Source organism: Pangasianodon hypophthalmus, chromosome 3 (genome assembly GCF_027358585.1).
Source record: "Pangasianodon hypophthalmus isolate fPanHyp1 chromosome 3, fPanHyp1.pri, whole genome shotgun sequence".
NCBI classification, from domain to species: domain Eukaryota; kingdom Metazoa; phylum Chordata; class Actinopteri; order Siluriformes; family Pangasiidae; genus Pangasianodon; species Pangasianodon hypophthalmus.
In genome coordinates, this window is record NC_069712.1 from 26,190,338 (window position 1) to 26,215,992 (window position 25,655).

The 25,655-nt window shown below is 38.6% G+C and overlaps 1 protein-coding gene across 1 annotated transcript in view; it reads left to right on the top strand.

Annotated features, from left to right (window-relative positions):
* The first annotated feature begins 1,100 nt into the window (after nt 1–1,100).
* The window catches only part of acoxl (acyl-CoA oxidase-like), a 45,544-nt gene continuing 20,989 nt past the window's right edge, over nt 1,101–25,655 (top strand). Inside the window, exons 1-13 of the mRNA XM_053232884.1 lie at nt 1,101–1,297; nt 1,600–1,696; nt 1,805–1,891; nt 2,867–2,953; nt 11,261–11,359; nt 11,804–11,918; nt 12,841–12,927; nt 13,021–13,093; nt 14,779–14,911; nt 17,283–17,317; nt 22,389–22,505; nt 23,343–23,496; nt 24,313–24,402. Of these exons, the coding sequence (XP_053088859.1) occupies nt 1,182–1,297; nt 1,600–1,696; nt 1,805–1,891; nt 2,867–2,953; nt 11,261–11,359; nt 11,804–11,918; nt 12,841–12,927; nt 13,021–13,093; nt 14,779–14,911; nt 17,283–17,317; nt 22,389–22,505; nt 23,343–23,496; nt 24,313–24,402 (1,290 nt within the window). The 5' untranslated portion in view covers nt 1,101–1,181. The remainder of the gene's footprint in view (nt 1,298–1,599; nt 1,697–1,804; nt 1,892–2,866; nt 2,954–11,260; nt 11,360–11,803; nt 11,919–12,840; nt 12,928–13,020; nt 13,094–14,778; nt 14,912–17,282; nt 17,318–22,388; nt 22,506–23,342; nt 23,497–24,312; nt 24,403–25,655) is intronic.

A 25,655-nucleotide genomic window follows, 5' to 3' on the forward strand; every position in this document is an offset into this window, starting at 1 on the left:
CCGTAAGAGTGGTCAGACAAAAGTCAGTCATCAGTAAATTACATGACAGCTTACTTGGAGTTTAACAAAAGCCACAGAAAGAACTACTGAGTCATAAGAAACAATATTCTGCGGTTTGACTGGCTTGAATAGCAAGCATTGGAGGAAACCATGCATTGTGCACCACTTAATTCCATCCTTATGATGAAGCTCTCGCTCTCGTTCGATTCCCAGCCACTGGGGTTTAACTGCAACAGTGTGCTCTCTCTCTGTGCCAGTCCCAAGCCTGGATAAAACTGGGGAGGGTTGCATCAGGAAGGGCATCCGGCGTAAAAACTGTGCCAAATCAAATACGTGGACTAATGATCTGCCATTGCGACCCCTAACAGGAGCACAACAACAATAACATAGGATGTATACATGACAACCAGTAATGTAAGAAGACCACTGCTAATACAAAAATTTCCTTTCTTTCTTAATTAAATGGAGTGGTGCATATGGTGGCTTAGTGGTTAGCATGTTTGCATCACACCTCAAGGGTTGGGGGTTCGATTCCTGCCTCCGCCCTGTGTGTGTGTGTGTGTGTGTGTGTGTGTGTGTGTGTGTGCATGTTCTCCCCATGCTGTGCTTTGGGGGTTTCCTTGGGGTACTCTGGTTTCCTCCCCTAGTCCAAAGACATGCGTTGTAGGCTGACTGGCATCTCTAACTTGTCCGTAACGAGTGTGTATGTGATTATGCCCTGTGTTGGACTGGCATGACCCTTGACCCTTGCCTTGTGCCCTGAGTGCCCCTGGGATAGGCTCCAGGTGACCCTGTGACCCTGTATAGGATAAGGTAAGGTCAAGGAAAATAATGAAGGATGACCATATTTATTTATTTATTTATTTATTTATGTATGTATGTATGTATGTATGTATGTATGTAAACTGAGCACATGGAGACTTTTCAGAAAAGTCTGAAAAGGTTTAACCAAAGTGAGCTAAAGCAAAGTGAGCTAAAGCAAAGCACAAGCTCCACCTGAACCTGTTTCACATGAACCCGCCTTTCTGAGCTGCTTTTCTCGCTCTTTACACGAATCGTTACGAGTACGCGTTACGAGTATGCGCTGACGTGACATCATCAAAACACGGAAGTGAAATGTGAAAAAAAAAAAAGAAAGGGACCGTCGGAAAAGTCACAGGAGATCACCGCTGTCTTCCCACATGTCTCAGAAATATTTCGCTACCAGCCTTTCCAGATATCTTGATGGAGATTTCTGGCAGACCAAAGACACCCTGCGGGAGGAAATTTCCAGATGTGAGCTGTTCCAGCACAGCAGGTAGACACACACTGGCTACAGGAGCAGCAGTATAACACAGTCTCTTACTGACACATGGTTAGATTGATGGATCTCAGCTCTACTGTATGATGCTGTAGTGTATAGACAAACAATATGATATTTAACAACATAACCTAACCTAACAGCTCTGTTATAACAGCTCAGTCAGCTCAGCTTGCACCAGGATAAAAGAACAAATGATGAATGATTGAATGAATGAATGAATGAATGATGCATGAATTATAAAGTGTATTTTCATTTAAGCAAATGTGTTTCATTGAAATGCCTTGTTTTCCATTTAGCTATGACCTGACTCTGGATCAGAGCAGAGAGCTGACTGTACACAGGTTGCACTTTGTCTTGAAACTCCCCCTAATGAAACGCCATCTCAGTGATCAGGTGAAGGAGCAATACACCAAATCATGCAACTGTTCATAGCTAACATTATGGACTTGTGATAAGCAAGTCTTGATGTATTTTTGTTGTTGTTGTTGTTGTTGTTTGTAGGTTGCTGGAAGAAAGAAAGGTTTCATAAGCAAGAGCCTGTGCATCACAGAGCTGATCTGTTCTGCAGATATGGCCACTGGAGTGAAGGTGGTGCTTTCTAACATTTCGTCTGCTTGTTGAAAGAGATACGCTATAGCAGGCCTTCTTTACTCCAGCTGTAAAAATGCATTACCATTGCACTAATTGAATTTTGCTTCAAACAGATCCAGATCTCGATAATTCACCAGTTAGTGTTCAGATTAGAAAAAATGGAAGTCTGCTGCGTTTGGACTGGGTTTGAAAACCTATATTGTAACATGTACAACATATGGAGAAGAGGTTTGTGGACACTTGACCATCACGACCCATATGTGGCTCTTCCCCAAACCTTTGGCACAAAGTTAGAAACACACAATTGTTTATAATGCCACTGGATGCTGTAGCATTGCAATTTCCCTTGACTGATACTAAGAGGCCCAAACATGTTCCAACATGATAGGGCCCTTGTGCACAAAACAAGTTCCATGAAGACATGGTTTGCCAAGGTGGGTGTAGAAAAACCTAAGTTGCTTCACAGAGCTCTGATCTCAACCCCACTGAACACCTTTATGATGAGCACCAGGCCTCCTCACCTCGTCAGTGCCTGAGCTCACTAATGCTCTTGTAGCTGAATGGACAGAATTTCCCACCACCATGCTCCGAAATCTAGTGGAAAGTCTTCCTGAAAGCTGGAGGCTGTTCTAGGGGTGACCAACATTTGCATAGGATGTTTAAAAAACAAACAAAAAAAAAAGCACATATGGGCATGATGGTCAGGTGTCCACATACTTTTGGCCATAGAGTGTATCTTTCAGGCTATGGCATTAAGCCTGGAGAGGAGAATTTAAAGTATGGTGGCAATATTTGTTTAATATGGTCTCCTACAGCCTCCTTCACCTGTTGTAACATACGTGTCTATGCAAAGCATTTGAACGGGCATGTTTAGTGGTGTCTTATTTGCATTTTCTGACTGTATTTGCATTCCTTTGGCTTTGCAGTCATTCAGCTATGTGATATTACTATACCACTTCTTCTGACCTGCAGATGGGAGTTGTGTGTGGACTATATGGTGGGGCTGTCACCAACCTAGGCAGTCCAGAGCAAGTGGAGAAATTATATGTGCCTGTCACAGTGAGTGTCAAATACCACACATTGTCCTGCCTGTCTTGTTTCATTTGCAAAACAGTGTGTAAATTGGTTTGGAATGCTACAGCATTTGGTTTGTCTCACTTTCAGCCGTACGTTTCACAGTGAATTCTGGGTATAGAGAGATTATGGAATATAATCTGTTTTGATTAGGGCTAAAATTGGGATTTATGATGTAGAGACGGATACCAACATTGCTAGAACTGTACCATCCTCTTTATATGCTCTTAACACTGATATAATGGAGATGTGATTAAAAAAATGTATGTCTAAGGGCTTCATTTAACTAACTACAATTATGAGGCCAGACTTTATGTTTACAGTAGTTCTTGTTTATCATGATTGGCATCAAAATTATATCAAAATATAAAGCATTTAAACAAACCTAGCAAACGTAACATTTTGCTTTAATGATCAAACATTAATAAACAGCAGTTAACATTTGCTGCATTTGGAGAAAAACATTTTCAAATGAAAGCATTTCTCTATAAAGCAGTAAGAAACTGTATTACATTAGTATTATTCCATGCCATAATCTCTATAAAAGTATAATCCCAAAGATCAGCTCCACTTGTTCACATAAACCGAAGGTGTATCTTTTGCAGTCCCTTCCGATTTAATCCCTGGACTTATGTCTTTCTCTATGGTGTATTTCACTGGATATTTGTTCTTCACAGAAATTTACATCAGAAATATACAAAAAAATGCTTCAGTAGTGAACTGTGTTTGTTTTGGCTGCATGTCATTTGGAGACCTTTGGACTTCAAATGACACACTTACTAAGAAATACTGACTCTCTGATTAATTTACATGTACAGTAAGATCCATAAATATTTAGACATTGACAGTTATTCTTATTTCATATGAGTACCACAGTATATTGTAGTTGAAATTAAATAATTTTGAATAGAATTTAAATAAATTTGAGGTCAAAGTGCAGACTTTCAGCTTTAATTTAAGGGTATACATGTAGGAATTGCAGCACATTTTATAAGTGGTCCCCCCTTTTTTTAACCAAAAGTTAAGGGACCAAAAGTAATTGGACAAGCTAACATAATCGTAAATTAAATTGTAATTTTTAGTACTTGGTTGCAAAATCCTTTGCAGTCAGTGATTGCCTGAAGTCTGGAATCCATAGACATCACCAGACACTGGGATTCTTACCTGGCGAAACTCTGCAGCTGTCTTCAGTTCCTGCTTGTTCTTGGGGTGTTTTACCTTCATTTGTTGGTTTCAGCAAGTGAAATGCAACTCAATTGGATAAAGGTCAGGTGATTGACTTGGCCACTGCAAAGTATTCCACTTCTTTGCCTTATAAAAGTCTTGGGTTGCTTTCAAAGGACGCTTTGGGCCATTGTCCATCTGCAGTTTGAAGCCCCGTATAGTCAGTTGTGAAGCATTTGGCTGAATCTGAATAGATAATGTAGCCCTATACACTTCAGAATTCATCTTGCTGCTTTTGTCAGCAGTTACATCATTAATAAATACAAGGGAACCACTTCCATTGGCAGCCATACATGCCTACACCATATGATACGGTGGTATGCTTCAGATCATGAGCATTTCCTTCCTTTCTCCATACTCTTCTATTCCCATCATCAAGTACTAGTTGATCTTTGTCTCATCTGTCCATAGGATATTGTTCCAGAACTGTACATGATTTTTTTAGATTATTTTGGCAAACTCTAATCTGGTCTTGTGGTAAACCCTCAGTATTTCCTCTGGTGAAGTCTTCTTTTGATTGTTGACTTTGACACAGATACACCTACCTCCTGGAGGGGTTTCTTGTTCTGCTCAATTGTTGTGAAGGGGTTTTTCTTCACAAGGGAAAGAATTCTTCTATCATTCACCACAGTTGTTTTCCATTGGTCTTCCAGGCTTTTGGTATTCCTGAGCTCACCAGTGTCTTCTTTTTTTTTCTTGTAAAGAATGTACCAAATAGTTGATTTGGCCACACCTAATGTTTTGCTATCCCTCTTATGGGTTTGTTTTGATTTTTCAGCCTCATGATGGCAGTGACAGCTCTTTGGAATCAGCAACAGATTCCAAATGCGAATGCCACACTTGAACTTCAACTGTAGATCTTTTATCTGCTTACTTGTAAGTGAAATAATTACACAACTGGCCATGAAACAGCTGAGTAGCCAATTGTCCAAAAACTTTTGGTCCCTTAAAAAGAGGTGGGGGAGGGGGGCCACATATATAAAGTGCTGTAATTCCTACACTCCTCACCCAATTTAGATGGAAATACCCTCAAATTAAAGCTGAAAGTCTGCAATTTGAACTCATATCCATTATGTGCTGACTCCAGTATACTGTGCCAGATAGCTGCAGTAACAAAAACTTTGTTAATGAGCAAATATTTATGGATTTCTGGTGGATAATCCACACTAAATATATGGCATTTTTCTAGCTGCTAACCACCCTGGGTATCCTTCACTCTGCTGACATTCTACTAGTGACTCATTATTATTGATGAGAAAAAAGTTCATCTTCCGTGATGTATTATTTTTTCCAAATCATATGACAAATTCCATGTCCTGTGCTATGACTGACTTGTAATTCCTATTCACAAAGCCCTTTAACAATAATGACTGGTTGCTTGTGATAATCTTGCAATGGCTGTATTATGTTTCTGATTACACCACGGCACTACTGAATTCTCAATTCTGATTGGTCAGATGGTGTTGATTAATTTTTTATAACAGCAGCTCTGACAATAGTGCCAGCTGCAAGGCAAATCACAGGTATATATTTATGTGCTCGTTCTAATTCTAATATGTTATGGGTTCTTTAGTAACAACCATTCACAGGGAGTTCTAGACACAAACAGGACTTTGCTTTTTTGTTGCTGATATTTAGAAACAATGTATGGCCTACAGGACAAGTACTGGCTAAGTGTGAGACTAGAGGATTTTTGGTACATTGTAGTACACTCTAAATTGCTTAAGTGTTACAAAAATATGATTGTACAGTCATGCAAGCAAAGAGCGGCTGCATACAGTCAAATATACAGTCCACAGTTTCTTTATTCATCGATTTCAACTTTGGCGTATTTGTACTCATGTTTTGTCAGAGTGCTTGTAAAGCAAATTTACTATTTGGCTATTATTTTCTATAAATATACTATTAAGTGTGTGTGTATATATATATATATATATATATATATATATATATATATATATATATATGTGTGTGTGTGTGTGTGTGTGTGTGTGTGTATAAAATAGTATATACAGGTATATACTATTAAGTTTTGTGGATACCTCGTCATCACACCCGTATATATCCCCAAACTGTTGCCACAAAGTTGGAAGCACATGATTATATAGAATGTGTTTGTAATGCTGTAGCATTACAATTTCCCTTCACTGGAACTAAAGGGCCCAGACCTATTCCAGCATGACAAAGTGAGCTCCATGAAGACATGGTTTGCCAAAGTTGGAGTGGAAGAACTCAGGCTTCCTCACCAAACATCAGTGCCTGACCTCGCTAATGCTCTTGTGGTTAAATGGGCCACAATCCCCACGGCCATGCTCCAAAATCTAGTGGAAAGCCTTCCCAGAATAGTGGAGGTTATTATAACAGCATAGGCAGACTAAATCTGGAATGGGATGTTCAAAAAGCACATATGAATGTGCTGGACAGGTGTCCACAAACATTTGCCCATATTTTATTTTAGCTACTTGCAATTAAATAATCAAGGTCAACATCATGTAATCAGTAATGGTACAAGTAGAGTAGTATAGGTAATAATAACAATAAAAAGAGAAAATACAAACTCCACCCTCATATTAAAATATAGGTAATGCAGTTTGATTAGTGTCAGCATTTGTAAATGTGAAGATTAATGCCCCGGACTGCATACTTCATTTAAGTAGTATATTCATTTAACATACCGGGAAAAAAAAGGCATTGTGAAGTACTGCTTTGGTCTGAGGACCTGAATGTCGAATCACACACCTGAGTTATTCAAAGATGCTTGGATGTCTTTCTTTCTTTCTTTCTTTCTGTCTGTCTGTCGGTCTTTGGAAAAGGCGGGTCCCTGGAGGACTAGTGGTTAGGCCACAGCGCTCTCGCTGCTGCGGCCCGGGTTTGATTTCCAGCCAGGGAACCAACCCCAGCCACTGGGGTTGTGTGCAACAGTGTGCTCTCAGTGCCAGTCCCAAGCCCGGATAAAACTGGGGAGGGTTGCGTCAGGAAGGGCATCTGGTTTAAAAACTGTGCCAAATCAAACACGCGGACCAAACACTGCTGTGGCAACCCCTAACGGGGTCAGCCAAAAGAGGAGCAACAACAGCAATTAATAAGAAAAGGCCTTCCCGAAACTGTTGCCACAAAGTAGTAAGCATACAATTGTCTAAAAAGCTTTTGGATGCTGTAGCATTAACTTTACCCTTCACTGGGATTAAGAGACCCAAACCCTGAAAAACAACCCCAGACCATTATCCCTCTCTCACCAAATTTTACTGTTGGCACTATACATTCATCACTCTAGAGAACACGTTTCCTCTGCTCCAGAGTCCAGTGATGATATGCTTTACTTTACTTTATGCTTTTTAAAGACTTCATCTTACAGACTTCATCTCCTTTTTACTAGTGTTCCCCAACTTTATTCCTGAGATATTGATGAACTATCCCTCATTAGCACTGTATCACATCATTATCATTATCACCACATTGTTCACTGGAAGAGTGTTGGACTGGACTGTCACCCTTTGGTACCACTCAGATGGTCCTACTGCAAATATTTCCGCAACTGGAGCAGACATTCAGAGACGTACCAATCATCCAGTGTCTGAGCAGCTAATTAAATTAATTAATTAATTAATTAATTAATTAATTTTACAATAGAGATTGTGTCAAAGCAGATTTACAGAAGCTGTCGATTTGGGTCCCTAATGTGCAAACCATAAGCTGACAGTGGAAGAAAAACTTCCTGAGGTGACATGAGGAAGAATCCTTAGGAGGAGCCAGACTCAAGAGGGAATCCATCCTCTTCTGGGCAACACCAAATAGTGGTATTATAAGTCATTACAGTATACTGTTTAGAACATTAAAGGCAAACAGTACTAAGTGCTAAGTAGTAAGCAGCACCAAAACATTACAGTTTTCCAAAACTCTCTATGCCCGTGACCCCCCAGATCTGCACCTTTATCTAAGAGAAAAGCTATTTAACAAAATGCCTGACTACACAAATACACAGACTACACAGACTTCAGGACTGAGACTGTGTCTGCATCCCAAACACTAATTGGAAGGATGTGAAATACAGCTGGGTGCTGTGTAGGAAAACAAACTCTACCCCCAGCTATAGTATTCATTATTCTAGTTACTGATAAAGAGCCTGCACCATTTGATTGAAGCAGTTGTGCTGGATCATAACAAATAAAAAATATAGATACTCTGGGGTGAGACCATTCAGTACTTTAAAGGTCATTAGTAGTATTTTATCATGAGTGTGAAATTTTACTGGGAGCCAATGCAGCAGTCAGTGTGGATGAAATTGGTGTAATATGGTAAAACTTTCGGGTTCTATTAAGGACTCTTCTGGCTGCTGCATTCTGGATAAACTGGAGCTTATTTGTGCACCTAATGGGACATCCAGACAGCAATATAACAATGTTATTGAGATGAATCTGAGATAATATCCTAGTAACATTATCTCCATGAGCTTCAGACATGAGACTGGAGACTAATCACAACATGGTCCAGCCAAAGTTACTACATAATCATAGAGTTTATTTCTATTTGCCTGCGGCCCTAGTAGATGTACTCCTGTCTTGTGAGAATTAAGTAGCATCCAGTGTTTAAAGACCTTTACATATACTTCAACTTTATTAAGCTGATGTCTGTCATCTAGTTTTAGTAGATGTGTCATAAGCATAGCAGTGGAAGCTAATACCATGTATATGAATAATTGTACCCAGGGGTAGCATATATAGGGTAAATAAGCAGTGGGCCTAGGGTCTTGTGGAACACTAAAATTGACTTTTGTATGTATGAAGAAGTCATTAACATTTACAAACTGATAGTGGTCAGTCAAATAAGACTGCAACAAAATGTTCCTATATGAATGGAAGATTATTCTAATAATCTTTGGTATCAAATGCTGCTCTGAGATCAAGTAATAGAAGAAGTAGCAGCCTGTTTTTGTCTCAGTATTCTTTTCATCACATATCCCAGCTTGTTAAGGTCAAAGTGCCGGCTCATCCATGATACAGGATGCCTAGAGCAGAGAGGGTTAAGGGTCTTGCTCAAGGGTGGTGCTGGGGCTTGAACCACTGACCTTCTGCTCAGTAACCCAGAGCCTTAACCATTGAGCCACAACTTGAATGCTTCTGTGAGTGTAGTAGAGTTGAATGCTTCTGGTGGTATTTGTTTACTACACTAACTGGACAAATACATAACAGAATTACATTAGCATTGAGTAACATTTGTAACATCTGCATTTGTACATTTGTAACATCTGCAGTAGAAGGCTTATTTTATCATGAAGAAAAATGACATGGGTCTTTGACCTTGCGTTTATTACTGGGGCTTGTAACACCATCATAGCAGTGCTTACATCCTCGTACATATCTGGGAGGGAGAAGAATGAACGACAGCCTTCACAGCTGGTCAATAATTATGCTTCCTCACTCCTCACTTTTCCAAGCCTTTAGTAATGAGGGACGTTGTGAGTTCCTGAATAAATTTGTTTTGGTCTACTTAGATGATATCCTTATCTTTTCTTCTGTCAAAGAAAACTGGTCCTACAGTACATCAAACTGCAAATTCCACAGCCCTTCAATAAGCTTTATTAGCATTATTCTGATTGCATAGCAGGGTTAAGATGGAAAAATCCAGACTGTTACTTCCTGACCCCAACCCCAGAGTGTCAAGGAGATTCCTACCACTTGCCAACTTCTTGAGGAGTGTCCTTTGGGGCTTCAGTTATGCGGTCACTAATCTCACCATGTTCTAGGGAAGACCCAAGAATTTAAAATGGGTTAATGCTGTGTCCAAAGCATTTCCATCACTGAAGGATTGTTTTACTAGTGCCCCATTTTTGTCAACCACATCCTGCACTACCAGTGGAAGATACTGGGTAACTTGGACAGTGGTACAAATTGGTAGAGTTCTGAGCCCTAGTGAAGTCTTCCATAATCTCACATTACTTGAAGCATTTAAACACAGTGAATGCTAGGGGCATTTGGTGGCCAAAATGATGTTCAGGTAGAAATCTATTGCATCCTGGTAGAGGTTACCAAAGGATTTGGGTTCCCATCTTACATCTGCGCTTTCCAATGTAGAAGTATGACATAATCTTTTTATTGCACAACATAGGGATTCTAAGGCTTTTGTGTATTTAACACATTAAACATATCATTTCCCCATCAAGTTGCATAGCCACAGTGAATAACTAGTTAATGACTTCCTGTTACAGCTGGCTAAAAGCAATGCAATGTAGCCAAGTTAAACACTTCTTCAGTCGATCTCGGGGATGTAGTTAAATAGTAGCTAATGGTAATAACATAAACCTAGTCAATGTGTACACACATAGGGACTGAAACAAATAGCCGAGTCAATCAGCTGTGTTACTAACAAACCCATTAACATTTTCATAAGTGCTGAGTAAATAAACACTAACTGCAGGGTGCTGGCCGTTTAGTTTTCTTTGAAATATTAATTGAAACTGTTTACCATTTAAGCTTTCCAAGCATGTGGGCAGCATCTCTGCTTTAGAGGCTTTATCAGAACCGTCATTGGCTAATGTATTGTTCAGATTATACATTTACTCAGCTCAATTTATATTTGCTGCAACCATACCCCACTGTTTTAACCAAATTTATTTTGAATTGTTTTACATTTTTACTTTTTAAAGTTAGTACTGCATCTAAGATGCTATGCAGCCACTACTAGGGGCCTTGGAATGAAGGGTGAAGTGACTACAATAAGGAATGACTTGGTATTTACCTAAAAACATTTGGTAGATGTATGGAAATTCCAGCTGACAGTTGATGTAAAAGTGTTGATAGTTGATATGGGAGATATTCAGTCTCTACGGAGATGTAGGGCCAGCAGCTGACATGAAATGTTGTCTTCTGGGAAATGTAATTATTTCTGAGTTAATGTTATTTGCAGTTGGTCTCTGCATGTTGCCGAGACAGAAAGCCTGGGTGATTATGTCATCTGGGGAACATACTCTTGTCTTGTCATTTCTAATATATCTATGCCTTTCTTAGGAGAGTTTTATCTATCTTAGCATATGTTATGTTAAACTCTCTCTCTACTTTTCCTAATTTGTAGGAGTTGGCATTCACTGGGATGTTTGCCATGACAGAAAGAGGTCATGGGAGTAATGTGCGGGGCATACTCACTGAGGCTCACTATGACCCTTCAACACAGGTAAATTCCTTTAGCTATTGATTAACTGCTCCCTCAGCTACACTGTTAATCTGGGGGAAAGCTAAGCGTGTGTTAGCTGACCTTTACACTTTTATTTGTTGTTGGACTAAAGCTCAAAATTGCCTTTATTCTTGGAATGAAAGTTGAAAATATGCAAGAAATAATAGTTAGTAGTAATAGTAATAGATTATAGATATAATATATGATAGATGACAATAATAAACAATGAGAACTGATTCATTAGCATTATGCAAATGCATTCATATTAGCTGGATCTCAGTCAGTCATCATTATTCAAAGGAGCGATGTACTGTATCTGGGTTTCTGTGTTACAGCACTAATGCATAGTACACCAGGGTTACTATTACTATTACACTGCTGTTCATAAATAAGTTTGTGTTCATCATCGCTGACTGTTTCTCATTTGTCTCGATGACTTATCAGGAGTTTGTTATCAACACACCTTGTGAAAATGCACAGAAGATGTACATTGGAAATGCAATGAAAGGAAACTATGCTGCTGTTTTTGCACAGCTCATGATTAACGGAGAATGCCATGGTATGTATGACCGAAAAGGTGCATCACATGTTACAGATATAGGAACTTCTTCTTCTTCCTAGAAGGTTCAATCTGTCAAGCTTTCTGAATAGTCTAACAGTTAACATTAGTGGGATCATTGACATGAACCATTATTATTTCCAACTCAGGGATCATTAGCACCTATTTAAGAGAACAGGCAAAAATAATCGTAAGATAAACGCTATACATAACCATTCAAATGTTCCAATTAAATAACTGGTGGAAATATTTCCCTTTATTCTATCAGAAATCATTCCCAACATGGAATGTTTCCATTCTAACATGGAAAAGTATTGTGGATAAATTTATATTATATTATATATATATATAAATATAAATGAGATTGCTCACATTAAGCAGAAAATTGTGTTTAATTGTATTAATTGTATTTGAGCTCCAAATAACACACATTGCCTTTGCATATGTGCATTTTTGCTTTTATTTCATTTCAGAAGATTGTTTTTGTAAAGTCTTATGAAATCCACCACTGAACATTCTGATGATGTTCTCTAGGTAGCAGGTTAAGATTATAAATGTAGTGAACAAACTTCAATCACCTGCAGGAGGATAATAATGCTCTTAATGCTCGTACTTTATCATTTTACATGTTCATTGCCCACTGTGAGCTTTAACTGCTCCTTGCCGTAGCATAAGTATATATCTATATATATATATAAGTATATATATATATATATATATATATATATATATATATATATATATATATATATATATATTAGGCCATATTTCTCTTTTTTCTTATATGAAGAATTGAAAGTTAAACCCAATAGACTTTGCAGTGTAGAAGCTGGCAAAGGAACACTGCATTTTATCATAGAATTGCTCACATTTTCCACCCATGAAACATATTTAAAGTGCATTTGTTCTTATTTTCTCTCAGGTCCTCACTGTTTCATTGTGCCAATACGAGACCAGAATGGGGTCATGTGTCTAGGAGTGACTGCAATTGATATGGAACATAAAGAAGGTGGGGGAAATTAATATAATCTTAAAAAGAAACACTAACAGTTCTTCTAGAATGCTCGGAAAATGGTTTCTTTTTTTTTGTGTTCTTATTAAGGCCTACATGGCGTTGACAATGGTATCTTGATATTTGATCATGTCAGGATACCACGGGAAAACCTGCTGCACAAGTGAGTATATTCATCCCCTTTATCGTGTTTATTAACCACCACTTGGTGTGTATCAGAGTTTGTGTATGGAATATACAGAATACACTGTATGGCCAAAAGTATGCGGACGCTTGACCATCACAGCCATATGTGCACCTTCAGCAGACTGTTACCACAAAGTTGGAAGCTCAGAATTTTCTAGAATGTCTTTGTATGCTGTTGTATTAAGATTTCCTTTCACTGGAACTAAGAGGCCCAAACAAGTTCCAGCATGACAATGCTCCTGTGCACAAAGCAAGATCCATGAAAGCAGGATCTGGAATGGGATATCCAAACTTTTGACCATATAGTGTCCATAGAATAGTTTATTTTCAGTTATTGTATACACAGAGAAATAGCATGTTATGATGATGATTGCTATATTGCTCTGATTTTATAGATGGCTATAATATCTAACAAATTTCAAAACTGTTTATTGTGTGCTGTGAGCGTCCTGACCAGCCTCAGACAATCCAGACGGCAGGTTACGTACATTCAGTGGATGCAACCTTTTGAAGTAATTTATTCCATTAGTGGATTTTTTCCCCACTATTAATATTGACAAGATGAAATTTGACCATTTTAATTACCTGTGATAATGAAGGAAGAGCTGAGAAACCTTACACACTAAATGTCTTGCTGGTTAAAGTAAACAACTTTGTCCTCCTAATTTTTTTCCTAGGCCCTGATTTTTTATTTGACCGTTGTATGACGGACAGAATTACAAGATAGAGGAATATAATCACACTCCAGTATTTTGTGCAGCCCTTGCTTTCAAATTTTAATGTTGGCCTGTTGCTGAACGAAAACCATTATGGACATGATGAATGAAATGAAAACATTCATTACTGTCATTCATGATTGCTGAATGCATGTGTGCACCGATTGCACTTGTGTTGCCATACTATTTTGGAGTTGGAGTTGGCATTTTTCTTCCAGCTAAGTGTTGTTGAGATGAATGATGATGCTCCTCAAGAATTATAAGAACATTGTTGGGCTGAATATTGCTGCTGAACGATAGTGATGTCAGAGAACTATTGTGAAAATCATTTTGGCTTTTTGAAAAGATTTCTAGCTTGAAAAAAATGACCAAGATTGTTTGTATTCATCGTCTGATCGGCCTCTGAAATTACGCTCAGGAAGAATCAGTAGAATAAATTGAAGTTGCTGATATGCCCCTTGGTGAAATGGTGAAATAGTGTAATGGGTAGGGGCCCAGCTGAACATACACAACTTTGTCCTGTTTCGTTTGTAGAGAGGATCTGTTTCACTAGGGACAGTTTTCATAACTTTTTCATAAATTCATAACAATGGCTTTTTTTGTTCCAAATCTTGGAATGGTGAGAGACAATAATGCCCATGCTGGGAATGGTGAGATAGGATAAAAGTCAAATAAAACATTTGGTACAAGATTTCAATCCTTCCTTTAAATAGTCAGTGGCTGTTCCACGGATTTTTTTTAATGTGTGATTAAAATTAATATTAATTTTGTGTGATCATATTACAGACCTTATTACATTTGTAGCTTTTGTGTGCAGGTCTGGGATGGAACCCTTAGCTGTCAGAAATAACCTGTTTCATGTATTAATATATTGTATGGAAATTTGCTGACCACAAATTGGTCTCTGTGGTAAATAAAATAAATGAAATGTTAACGTCTCACACAGGTTTGGTTCAGTGTCAGCTGATGGGCAGTACTCTTCTCCCATTCAGAGTAAAGGCAGTCGCTTCAACGCCATGCTCGCCGCTCTCACCCCGACCCGTCTGGCTCTCACTGTGCAGGCAATGGCTGCCATGAAGGTCAGGAGCTCAGCATGCACCATGTATCAGTAATATTACTCATTTGCAAATCTGAAAGCAGTCTGATTTTAATAATGTGTGGTGCTCGTCTCTTGCTGACCACAAGGGGGTGACCTGAAACTAAACATTTGACATAGCACTACTTTTATTTTGAATTATGAGGCAAATACTTTGTATATTAAACTCCCTTCCCTATCAGAGCAATCCAACATGATTTGGCACTGATTAAATAGAGCTGGATAATATTTCTAAATCAGTGTCCCTTTTTTTTGCTGGAAAGACTTTAAGGCCAGATCTCATCAGATCTCGGGGTAACTAAGGGATATTTTCAGGTGAACACTGGCAAGGAAATAATGCCAAAGAACAAAAATTAACCAGACTAGAAATCTATTAACACTTTTAAGTGATAAGCTGTTACAAAAGAGAATTTAAAGCTTTATAACCCTAAACACTGACAGTTAAACAGCAACAGCTCAGCTCACGTCATAAAACCAGATATAACCAGATAGAAGATTTCTTAATGCTTTACCAGTGTAGTCTGCCTGGAGGTGTACACTGTATTTTTTGTGCCATTAGCATACTATGTGTCTTCATCGTCAGAATCATATCTGGATAGAGATTAAAGAGACGCCCTTTTCTTATCAGCCTTTGAGAAAAAGTATTTCACACGTATTTCTGAGGTACAGATATTACTCACTCCATAACCCCCCTTTCCCTCTCCCAATCTTTGCTATATATCTAACAATAGAAATGATTATGTACATCAAAGACACACTGTCTGCACTTACTGTCTGCACCTTTTTGTGGAAATGTATTAGATTTAATTCTGATTATTTGCTATAAAGCCAGATCTTGCTGGCCACAGAGTATTTTTAAACGAACTCAATCTGGCAACCCTGACATTAACTGTCCTGTCCTCTGCTCGTCCCCTTGAGCACGGAACTGCACGATTCTCGTCCCAATGGGCTTCTATTAGCTTTTTTTTGCAGTTCTAATTTTTGACCATTAGGTACAACTCTGTGGAAGCTAAATGCGGTAGTGACCACGCTGCCCCACGATTGCACAACATCTGGAAAGGCGAGCAAATCAATGAAACATCAGCATTAGAATTATTGTATATCCAGATGGAATTATCCACTTACAGCTGATAGTGTAAACACACGTGAGATGCACTGAAATCAGTTTGATCAAACCAATACAGGAGGTCTGAGAGGAATTTATGTATAAATGCAATCATTTCTCCAAGATAGATTCCAATATATTAACAAACAAAACGCTCGAGGGGTAGCATTGCAAAAAAATGCACAAGGTCACCTTTAAGGAGATTTAAAGTGGCATACAGTTAACTGTATTGAGCTGATTTACGTATTAACTTGTGATACAGCAATAGGATTGCAAAGAGGTGCTTGTAACTACAAGTGTAAATGCATGTGGTTAAAATTTTTATGAAGTATACAATCCAGACCCATTACTACTCTTAGAATCAAAGAAGAAATTATGGTATTAAATTTTTTTATTTCCTTTATAATACCATAAGCACAGTCTATACTTATGTACAACAGAGTGTATTGGACAGTAATGACAGTGCAGGTAAAAAAGTATGTTTAGAACCTTATCGCTGCAGTTAAATGAGGTGATAGTGAGTAATAGCTGATAGGATTGTACAACTGATTGCACGACTCATAGGACAGAAACCCTATTCATTTTTCTCTTTCATTTTTCATTTTTCTCTTTGCACACAGTATTAAAGTGAGAATCTGTTGCAGGAGGACTTTGGTCTGAACTTAGACTGATATGCTGATATTCAGGGACTATAAGTACACAAAGATTCCATTCATCTAGTCTGATACATGTTTAAACCTTGTGAAAAGTGCAGGTTTATATATTGTAAAAGTTCAGTCAGTCCATACGCGCTGAGTCATTTCAGTAACGAAGTATTTTCAGGGCTGATAAGTAATTGTAAAAGTAAAAGTAATACTTAATACTTGCGTTCTTACTCAGTTGTATCTTCCGGAGGAAAATTCTTTTTGTTTTGTTTGGCTTCTTAAATTTTCTTTTAGACTTTAAAGAACTCATTCACATGGGAGAGGATGACGTGGATGCATTTGTTTCAATTTTATACAATGAAGTAATAAGAAAAGTACGAACACTATGGTTGCTCCCAGCCCTAATCATAACCTTCATAACTTTTATTTAATCATAAATTTGACTCGCTACTCTCACTGTGAAGTTGAGTACAATCTGGACACAATTTCACCCCAGTAAATATTAATATTTTGCTACTTTTTCCACCTTCGCTTGCTTGGTTTAAAAGGTTCAGTTTTACGTTGCCCATTGTTCTGTCTTTTAACTCCTACTCTTTTGCCTGCAGCTGGGACTCATCATAGCGGTGCGCTACAGTCACAGGTAAGACATGAACTTTGTGTGGGAGAATAGAATGAATCAGCTTCTGTAATAACTCGATCATCCCAGACAACAAGCCGTTACTGGGTAATTATGAGCAAGTCAGCGGCAGCTTGTGACCATAGATTTTGGTGGGGAAGAACAACTTTAATAACAACATAGCCTCAAACAAAATGAAGTCAAAAAAAGTTAATAACATTTGACTTTTGCTATAGGCTAGTATCAGCGAATGTCTAGAGTAACCCATATTTAGTTGAGAGTTGAGAACATAGAGTACAGTCATCCAGCGTACAGTCTAGCAGCTCATTTTAAATCAGTTTTAGATGCACATTTGTTCAGCTGCATTCGAGGTAATATCATTAACCAGGTTGACAGGTTTCAAAAAACCTGAAGCCCATTTGAGCACTGGAAAAAAAGGAGATGCGTTTTCCTTCTTTTTCTCAGCCTTGAAGGTTCATTTCACACATATTTCTGATAATTCTGATGATGATACGATCCCCTCCATAATCCCTTTCCCCTTCTCAATATTTGCAATATATCTTACAATAGAAGTGGTGCTGTACATCCTAGACAACTTATGCGCTGCCTTTTTACAGAAATTTATTACATTTAAAACTGATTATTTGCTATAAATCAAAATCAAGATCGTGATGGCTGCAGAGTATTTTTAAACTAACTCAACTCTGTCATTACTTATCCTTTCCTCTGCTCCTCCCTTGAGTATTTGGCGACGTGATCCCTGCATCTATGGGCCTCTATTAATGCTTCTTGCAGTTTCCGTTTTTAACCACTAGGTACAGCTCTATGGAAGCTAAATGGGGCAGTGAGCATTCTGCCCCACGATTGCGCAACATCTGGAAAAGCAATGTTTTTTTTTTTTTTTAATCGTAAAGTAGTTAGTGTTTCAGCGGAAGTTAAAATGTATGGAGTTGTGAATGAGGACTTTATTAAGATTAACTGCCCCCATGGACGAGCCGCCAGTGAAACAAGGACTCCTGAGCGCACTCAGTTTGATTCTGTTTTGATATCTTTCAAGTGCTGACATCAAAAACAGGATGCACATACTATAAAAGGCATTTAATGTGGTCATGGGGCAGAGAGAGCAGAAAACAAGAGAGTATAAACAACAGTGACGTGTAGAGAGTCTGCTCACCACAGAGAGCATCCCGTGCAGAGGGGGGACTCTCGGCCTCCCCACTACTGCTGCTGTGTCTCCTCCTTACATGTGGCTTTGTGCATGCGTGTGTGTTTCACATGTGCGTGGGTGGATGAGTAGCAGGGTTGTCTCCAAAGATGGTATCCCCAGAGACAAAAGAGAGAAAGAAAAAGAAAAAGAGAGTGTAAAAGGCAAAAGCGAAAAATGGTAGCCTTTTTCCACCATTTGTACGCATGCACATTAGAAAACATATTATATATAGACATATTGGAAGAATGTTTTTACTACTGTAGTGATATCTGTTTTACGCCCCACCGAGCCTTGCTATGAAAGTGGCTTTTAAAATTTTACTGTTTACAACACACTACACTAAATTATTTTGCTTGAATTTTAAAAAACTAATACTAGAGTTTGATCTGCCTGGCACAGTCTGTTTCTGTAATTCTTTAAAAGATTGGGAAGCACTTTTAATGAGATACTGGACCAATGAAGACCAGTGAAAGAACTTTAATATTTACCAATATACTGTATTTATATATTATATATTTTATATATATATATATATATATATATATATATATATATATATATATATATATTTGCTCTCTTTCATTCAGATCACACATTTGTTATTGGTTTTGTGTGTTCTGAATATTTTCTGTGCTGCTTTTGGCTTCATTTGGAGATTGACATCTTGGTTTACCTGCTTGGTTAACCAAGCAGTTTCTTGATACCAACCAAGTTTTTATTTTTTTTGCCTTAAATTTACTTACTGGTATGTGATGGAAATATTGATTTAAAGTGACAGTCTGGAGTCAACATTAAAAAAAAAAAAACATCTGTTGAAAAAAAAAAGTTTGCCTCTTACAGCAGTGATATATTTTAACATTTTCAGTACTTGTCTAAAAGGAGCTTAGTGGCAGTGGCTAGGTCAGTTTATTATCTATGTGGTGCCAATAATTCTGAAATTCACAGAATATGTTACTGCACTTTGGCTACTTGTGCTTTTATTCTCTTAGACTGGCACATTGGAAGACGTTTATCTCTCTACTCGCAGACGTCTTTTAGGCATGACTTAGAGTGCTTGAGTGCTTCTGTTCAGGCCTAAAATGACTACTGCACTGTGGAAGTATGGGATTTAAACCATGGCTATCTTTGTTCTTGCTCAGCGGGACTTGCTCAGGACATTACTCACACTGAGGATGAAAAAAATGTGTGTTTGTGTGAGTGTGGGTGTGGGTTTCCGAATGGTCAAGACTAAAATGTCCTGACTATGTAGCGAAACCAGATAAAACAGGAGGTAACTCTGCCTTGTCTGGACGAGCAAGATAGTCCTGACAAAACTGACAAAATAATAAAAGGGTTAAGATTATATATATATTTCAGTACAGAATTTGGACAATTTTCGTAATTTTGCCTCTGTACACCACCACAATGGATTTGAAATGAAGCAATCAAGATGTGATTGAAGTGTAGACTTTCAGCTTTAATTCAAGGGGTTTAACAAAAATAATGTATTAACTGTTTAGGAATTACAGCCATTTTTACAGAGTCCCTCTATTTTCTCAGGCTCAAAAGTAATTATACAATTGACTGATAAGCAGTTTCATGGCCTGGTGTGGCCTGTTTCCTCATTATTTCATGACAAATTAAGGAGATAAAAGGTCTGGAGTTGATTCCAAGTACTTGGATTTGCATGAATGCTCAAAACGTGGTCCAAAGAGGTGTCAATGCAAGTGAAGGAGGCCATCATTAGGCTGAAGAAACAAAACAGACATATCAGAGAGATAGCAGAAACTTTAGGAGTGGCCAAAAATTTGGTACATTCTTAAAAAGAAGGAATGCACTGGAGAGCTCAGCGACAGACCACAGAAGACAATTAAAGTGAATGATCGCAGAATACTTTCCTTGGTGAGGAAAAACCCCTTTACCCCATGACACTCAGGAACAGAAAGGCCAGATTAGACTTTGCTAAAAACCTCTAAAAAAAAAAGCCTGCCCAGTTCTAATACAAGATTAACTTGTACCAGAATGATGGGAAGAGAAAAGTATGGAGAAGGAAAGGAAGGGCTCATGATCCAAAGCATACAACATCATCTGTCAAACATGTGGAGGCAGTGTTATGGCATGGGCATGTATGGCTGCTGGTGTTTATTGATGACGTGACTGCTGTTAGAAGTAGCAGGATGAGTTCTGAAGTGTATAGAGCTATACGTTCTGCTCAGATTCAGTCAAATTCGGCAAAACTGATAGGACAGCGCCTCATAGTACAGATGGATAATGACCCAAGACGTACCGCAAAAGCAACCCAAGACATATAAATGAAATATTCTTCAAATGGCCGAGTCAGTCACCTGACCTCAACCCAGTTGAGCATGCTTTTCACTTGCTGAAGACAAAACTGAAGGCAGAAAGACCCACAAACAACTGAAGGTAGCTGCAATAAAGCCCTGGCAAAGCATCTCAAGCGAGGAAACTCAGCATTTGGTGATGTCCATGGACTCCAGACTTCAGGCAGTCATTGAGTGCAAAGGATTTGCATCCAAGTAGTAAAAATAATCCTAATATTAATAATTATGCTAGTTTGTCCAGTTACTTTGGGGCCTGCGAAAATGGAGGGATTTTGATTAAAAAAAGGGCTGTAATTCCTAAATGGTTAATGCAATATTTTTGTTAAACCCCTTGAAATAAAGCTGAAAGTCTACACTTCAATCACCTGTGTCCTGAAAAGTTAGAAAAACAAACTAAAAAAAAAGTGTAAGTGTGTGCGTGTGGGTGTTTGTAGTGGGGGGGATTTCTCTTAAAGGATTTCCCCTGATCATACCCACACACACACTCGGGTACAGGTGTCATCTCCTGTGTGGTCTAGCTAACGGTCAGAGCTGACGTTGTTCTAAACCTCAGTCAGAATTTTACTGAACTTGTTTTGGCTCTTACTTTGATTTATAGGAGCTCTGTGAGCAAGACTCTTGCAATGATAGTTCTATTTTTTAGTTTTCCCTTACGCACTGCTATTGGAGAACTTGCCATGCGTGTACTGACTGCTGTTTGTTCTGAAAATAGCATGCGACTACATGGAAAAATCAGATGCCACAGTTAAAAGAATTATTCAGTGAGTGCTTCATGCTTGTAAGTCGGGCAAGACCCTGTCACATGGAACCAGCCACACATTAACACACATCCACCACTTGGCCCTTCTTCACTCCTGTCTTGTGGGAAAGCCACCTGCACTGAGTAGATTTAGAGATACAGCCTGCGGTGGTTCAGAGGCAACAGGTGCATGCGTCTCAGTTTTGACACCATATCTTAGTGAAACACATCTTCACACACGTACAGCGCTGAACACAAAGCTGACAGTCCACCACAGCAGTGCACACACAGACACAAGATACACTGCATAATTTTTGTCACGCTTGTTGCAACTAGGCAAATTTCTATATTCTCTCATGATACAGTTGCTTGCAAAAGTTTGCATGCTCCATGTTTATTTGGTTGAAAAAGGACAATGTATTTTTAGTACCATGTATGTAGAAAATAAAATTTTAAGCATTTTAAGAAATGAAATAATGAAAATGTGGGTTTGAAAAGAACTTTTGACATGAGTCTGTTGGATGAGATGAAAAAAGTTAATCTACTATGTACAGCAGAGTTTAAAAAAAAACTGGGGGTGGGGGGGCAGGAGGATGTACGTAGGTGGTAAAATATTGTCCAATAAATTGTATTTTGTCTTTATATCACACTCAGAAAGGTTAATGCAAACATTTTAAACTGATGGAATTTCTTTCCACTATTAACATCATAACATACTACATGACTATATGATGGTTATATATACACTCTACAGTATACTGCAATAGTCCACGTTAATATATTAATTATGTCATTGTCTCTCTCTCTCTCTCTCTCTGTCTCTCTCAGCCGCAGACAGTTTGGGCCAAAAAACCAAGATGAGGTTAAAATCATTGAGCACCAGACTCAGTATCTGAGGTTGATGCCCCACCTGGCTGCTGTCCTTGCTCTCACCTTTACCACTAGGTTGGTGTGCCAGAATAACCAGAAATGCCTTACTGTTACTTGCATACCTAAGAATGTAGAAATACCAGGTCTGTGGTTTTTCTCCTGTATATAGCACAGGATAACGTTTCTTATCATGATTTCGCGTCATTGTTATATCGTCAGATGTTTGGAAAAGATTTCCCATGCTCTTTACTGAAAAAAATGAAGCACCTGTTGGTTGGTTTAAAGAGTAAGGGCAGGGTTCTGCTGGCTGAGCTTTTTAGATGCTGCACGCATGCCTCAGTCACACTACACTTTCTGAGAAATACCACAGAATATAGACGCAGACAGAACCAAAGAGTTCAGCAGCATGTGATCGTAGCTTCAGAGGGAAAAAAAAAAGTTCCACTATTGATAATATTTAGAATGGTTCAACAAATTTTCTTTGGCATTTGATTCTCAGCAATTTTACTAACTAGTTATTTTATTGGGTAGTTTATTATTTTTGTTGTTGTTGTTGTACTTTTTAGCTGTTAATTACAGGCATGCTTTGAGCTGTGATGACGTTCAGGAAGGTAGAGTACAGAGCATTTCCGGTTAACTCACTCACTTAACATCTTGAACTTTTGACCACTGGAACCGTACTCCAGTACAGTTAATATAAGAATATTATATTAACTTAATACCCCTTAATATAATTTATCCAAAGGCATGTTTTTATTTGGATTTTTTTTAATATTCACATTGTATCTGAATTATAGCAGGTAGTAGTAGAGTTACTAAAAAAACAACAACAACCAAAGCAATAATAATAGTACTACTACTAATAATAAATAATGCATTGTTATATGACGTGTTTTGTGTATGTGTGTGTAGACATACTGCAGGGCTGATGGATGAAGCTCTGTGTCAGGGGCAGGATCTGCAGAGTAACCGTCCCCTGCAGGCGTTGGTGGCTGGCCTCAAAGCCTACAGCACTTGGGCCAACGTGGCGTGCCTACAGGAATGCCGCGAGTGTACCGGGGGCATGGTGAGTGCACATCTGTGTACATCTGTCTCAAACCTCGCAGTCATTAAAAATGAACTGGCTACATATTATCATACTGAGCTCTTCTTCTTAAGGCGAAGGCTCTCCTATAATGTTCAACAGCTGCCTTTTCTGGTAAAGCACTAGACAATCTGAACTGTCCAGCAACTTAGTATGTGCCAAAGGTAATCCTAACTAGCTGGAAGTTATGTATATTGATGATGCCCATGTTGGAAAGAGAGGAACCCCGCCAATCCATCTAACAAGAGTGCAGCCATGCGTACACTTACAGGCAGCCATGAATCTGATGAATCCAAAAGAGCTGAAGATCTGGAATCCGGGCGGAGAGCCTTCACTAGATGAGCCACTAGGGGGCAGCTCTCGCATATCGTTGCATTGATGACCCAGAATAATGGTGCTCTTGTTTTCAGTATATAATTTAATGTTAATGTATATCTCAGTTAGATCTGAAAACACACATCTTTATATAGGCTTTGTACCTATTTGCACCGTGCAGTGTGAAAAGCAGGGGAAAACCACAAAACTGCACCCCCGTAGTGAATTGAACAGTGCACCACACTGAAAAGTGCACTTTCTTAACTCATACCCATTTGACATTTAAGTTTTCTGAGCGCTCACCACACAAGATGTGAAATAAAAAGGTAGCAGAACCGCAGTACAATAATCTTTTTTGTGTGTCTGTATGTGTGTGTGTGTATTTAAGAGTGCTGAACTTTCTGAACTACGGCAACATGGTAATATTAAGAGTATCGCATGCACAATATCACGTTCTCGTTTTTTGCCTATTCATTGCACCAGGGCTTCATGATGGAGAACAGGATCCCCTCTCTGAAGTGTGACTCGGATGTCTTTGTGACTTTTGAAGGAGACAATATGGTCATGCTGCAGGTAAATTAGTATCAAACACCTCCTCTGAAACAAGATGAAGCACTTCATGGACATATCGATCTTCAAAATGTTCAAAACCACGTGCTGTTTCTTAACAACCACTGATTGAGAGGCAAAAAAGAGAAAAGCTTACATCACAAGGCTTGCTTGGCAAACTCATCTTGCTTAGGGTTATTTTTTGTTTTCTGTCTTATTTTAGTGATAGTCCAGCAGCACATTGTAGTTACTCATGATCTTTTTGAAGCAAATGAAAGGCCAAAAACAGAAAACACACTTCAAAACCTCCTTCCAAGGAGAACTGAACCAGTGATAATTACTGGTAGTGATGATGCAAGGCGAAAGTTAGAAGTTTTTGGTGTGTCACTGAATACGCAGCAACATGTGCTGATGTTGTGACAGGTGTGTTCTTGAATAACTGCTGAGCTTATCACATGTGAGGGGATTTTTATTTCACCTTTTTATAGACTGCTGAAACAGAAGGGAGTGATGAAATGCCCACACACATAAATGTTCAAGTATAAGCTCTCTGTTCACAGCTTGCCTGAAGACACACTAAACTTTTCTTTTGCAATTTGATGACAGAAGCCTTCTCAATACTAAAATAGTCATCCTGCCCAAGCCGTGGAAAATTAACTTATAGCATGATCACATTAAAAGGGAAAACACCCCCGCAAGCCCACTTTTCACTGATTTGATAAAAATTAAAAAGGAAACAACAGAACATCAGTGCAGATGTTTCGAGAAGGAAACGGTGGAACACCAGTCGTGAGGGGGCGTTTTCAGTGAAATGCAGAGTTTAACCAAGACACGTTCATGGGAAGCCCCTTGAATGGAAAATTCATGTCCTGATTTGGTGTAACAGTTCACTTGTAGGTTATACTGTAGAGCACCTAATTGCCAACACAAATGTAAACTCTGAGTCAGAAATAAGCATTTACTAAATATTTCTAAGTCATTGATTCATAGTGGTATGCAGTTTCCTGTCAATGAGAGGTGTTTCCACTAATTACTGTGCTCACATCATGCTCAGTTTGTACCTTTTAAGAGTATACTTGTATTTGGAAGCACCCTTAACTCAACTGCAGAGCGGCCTATAAGTTAATAAGATCTCCTCTCCCTCTCTCCTTTCTCCTTTCCCGCTCTTCCTTTTGTGGCCGTTTGGGGCAGGATGTTAGTCATACAATTATAATACGTATGGAATTTGGGTTTTACGCAGTGTGTATTGCTGTATTAGTGTTAGCGTATTCGTGCCC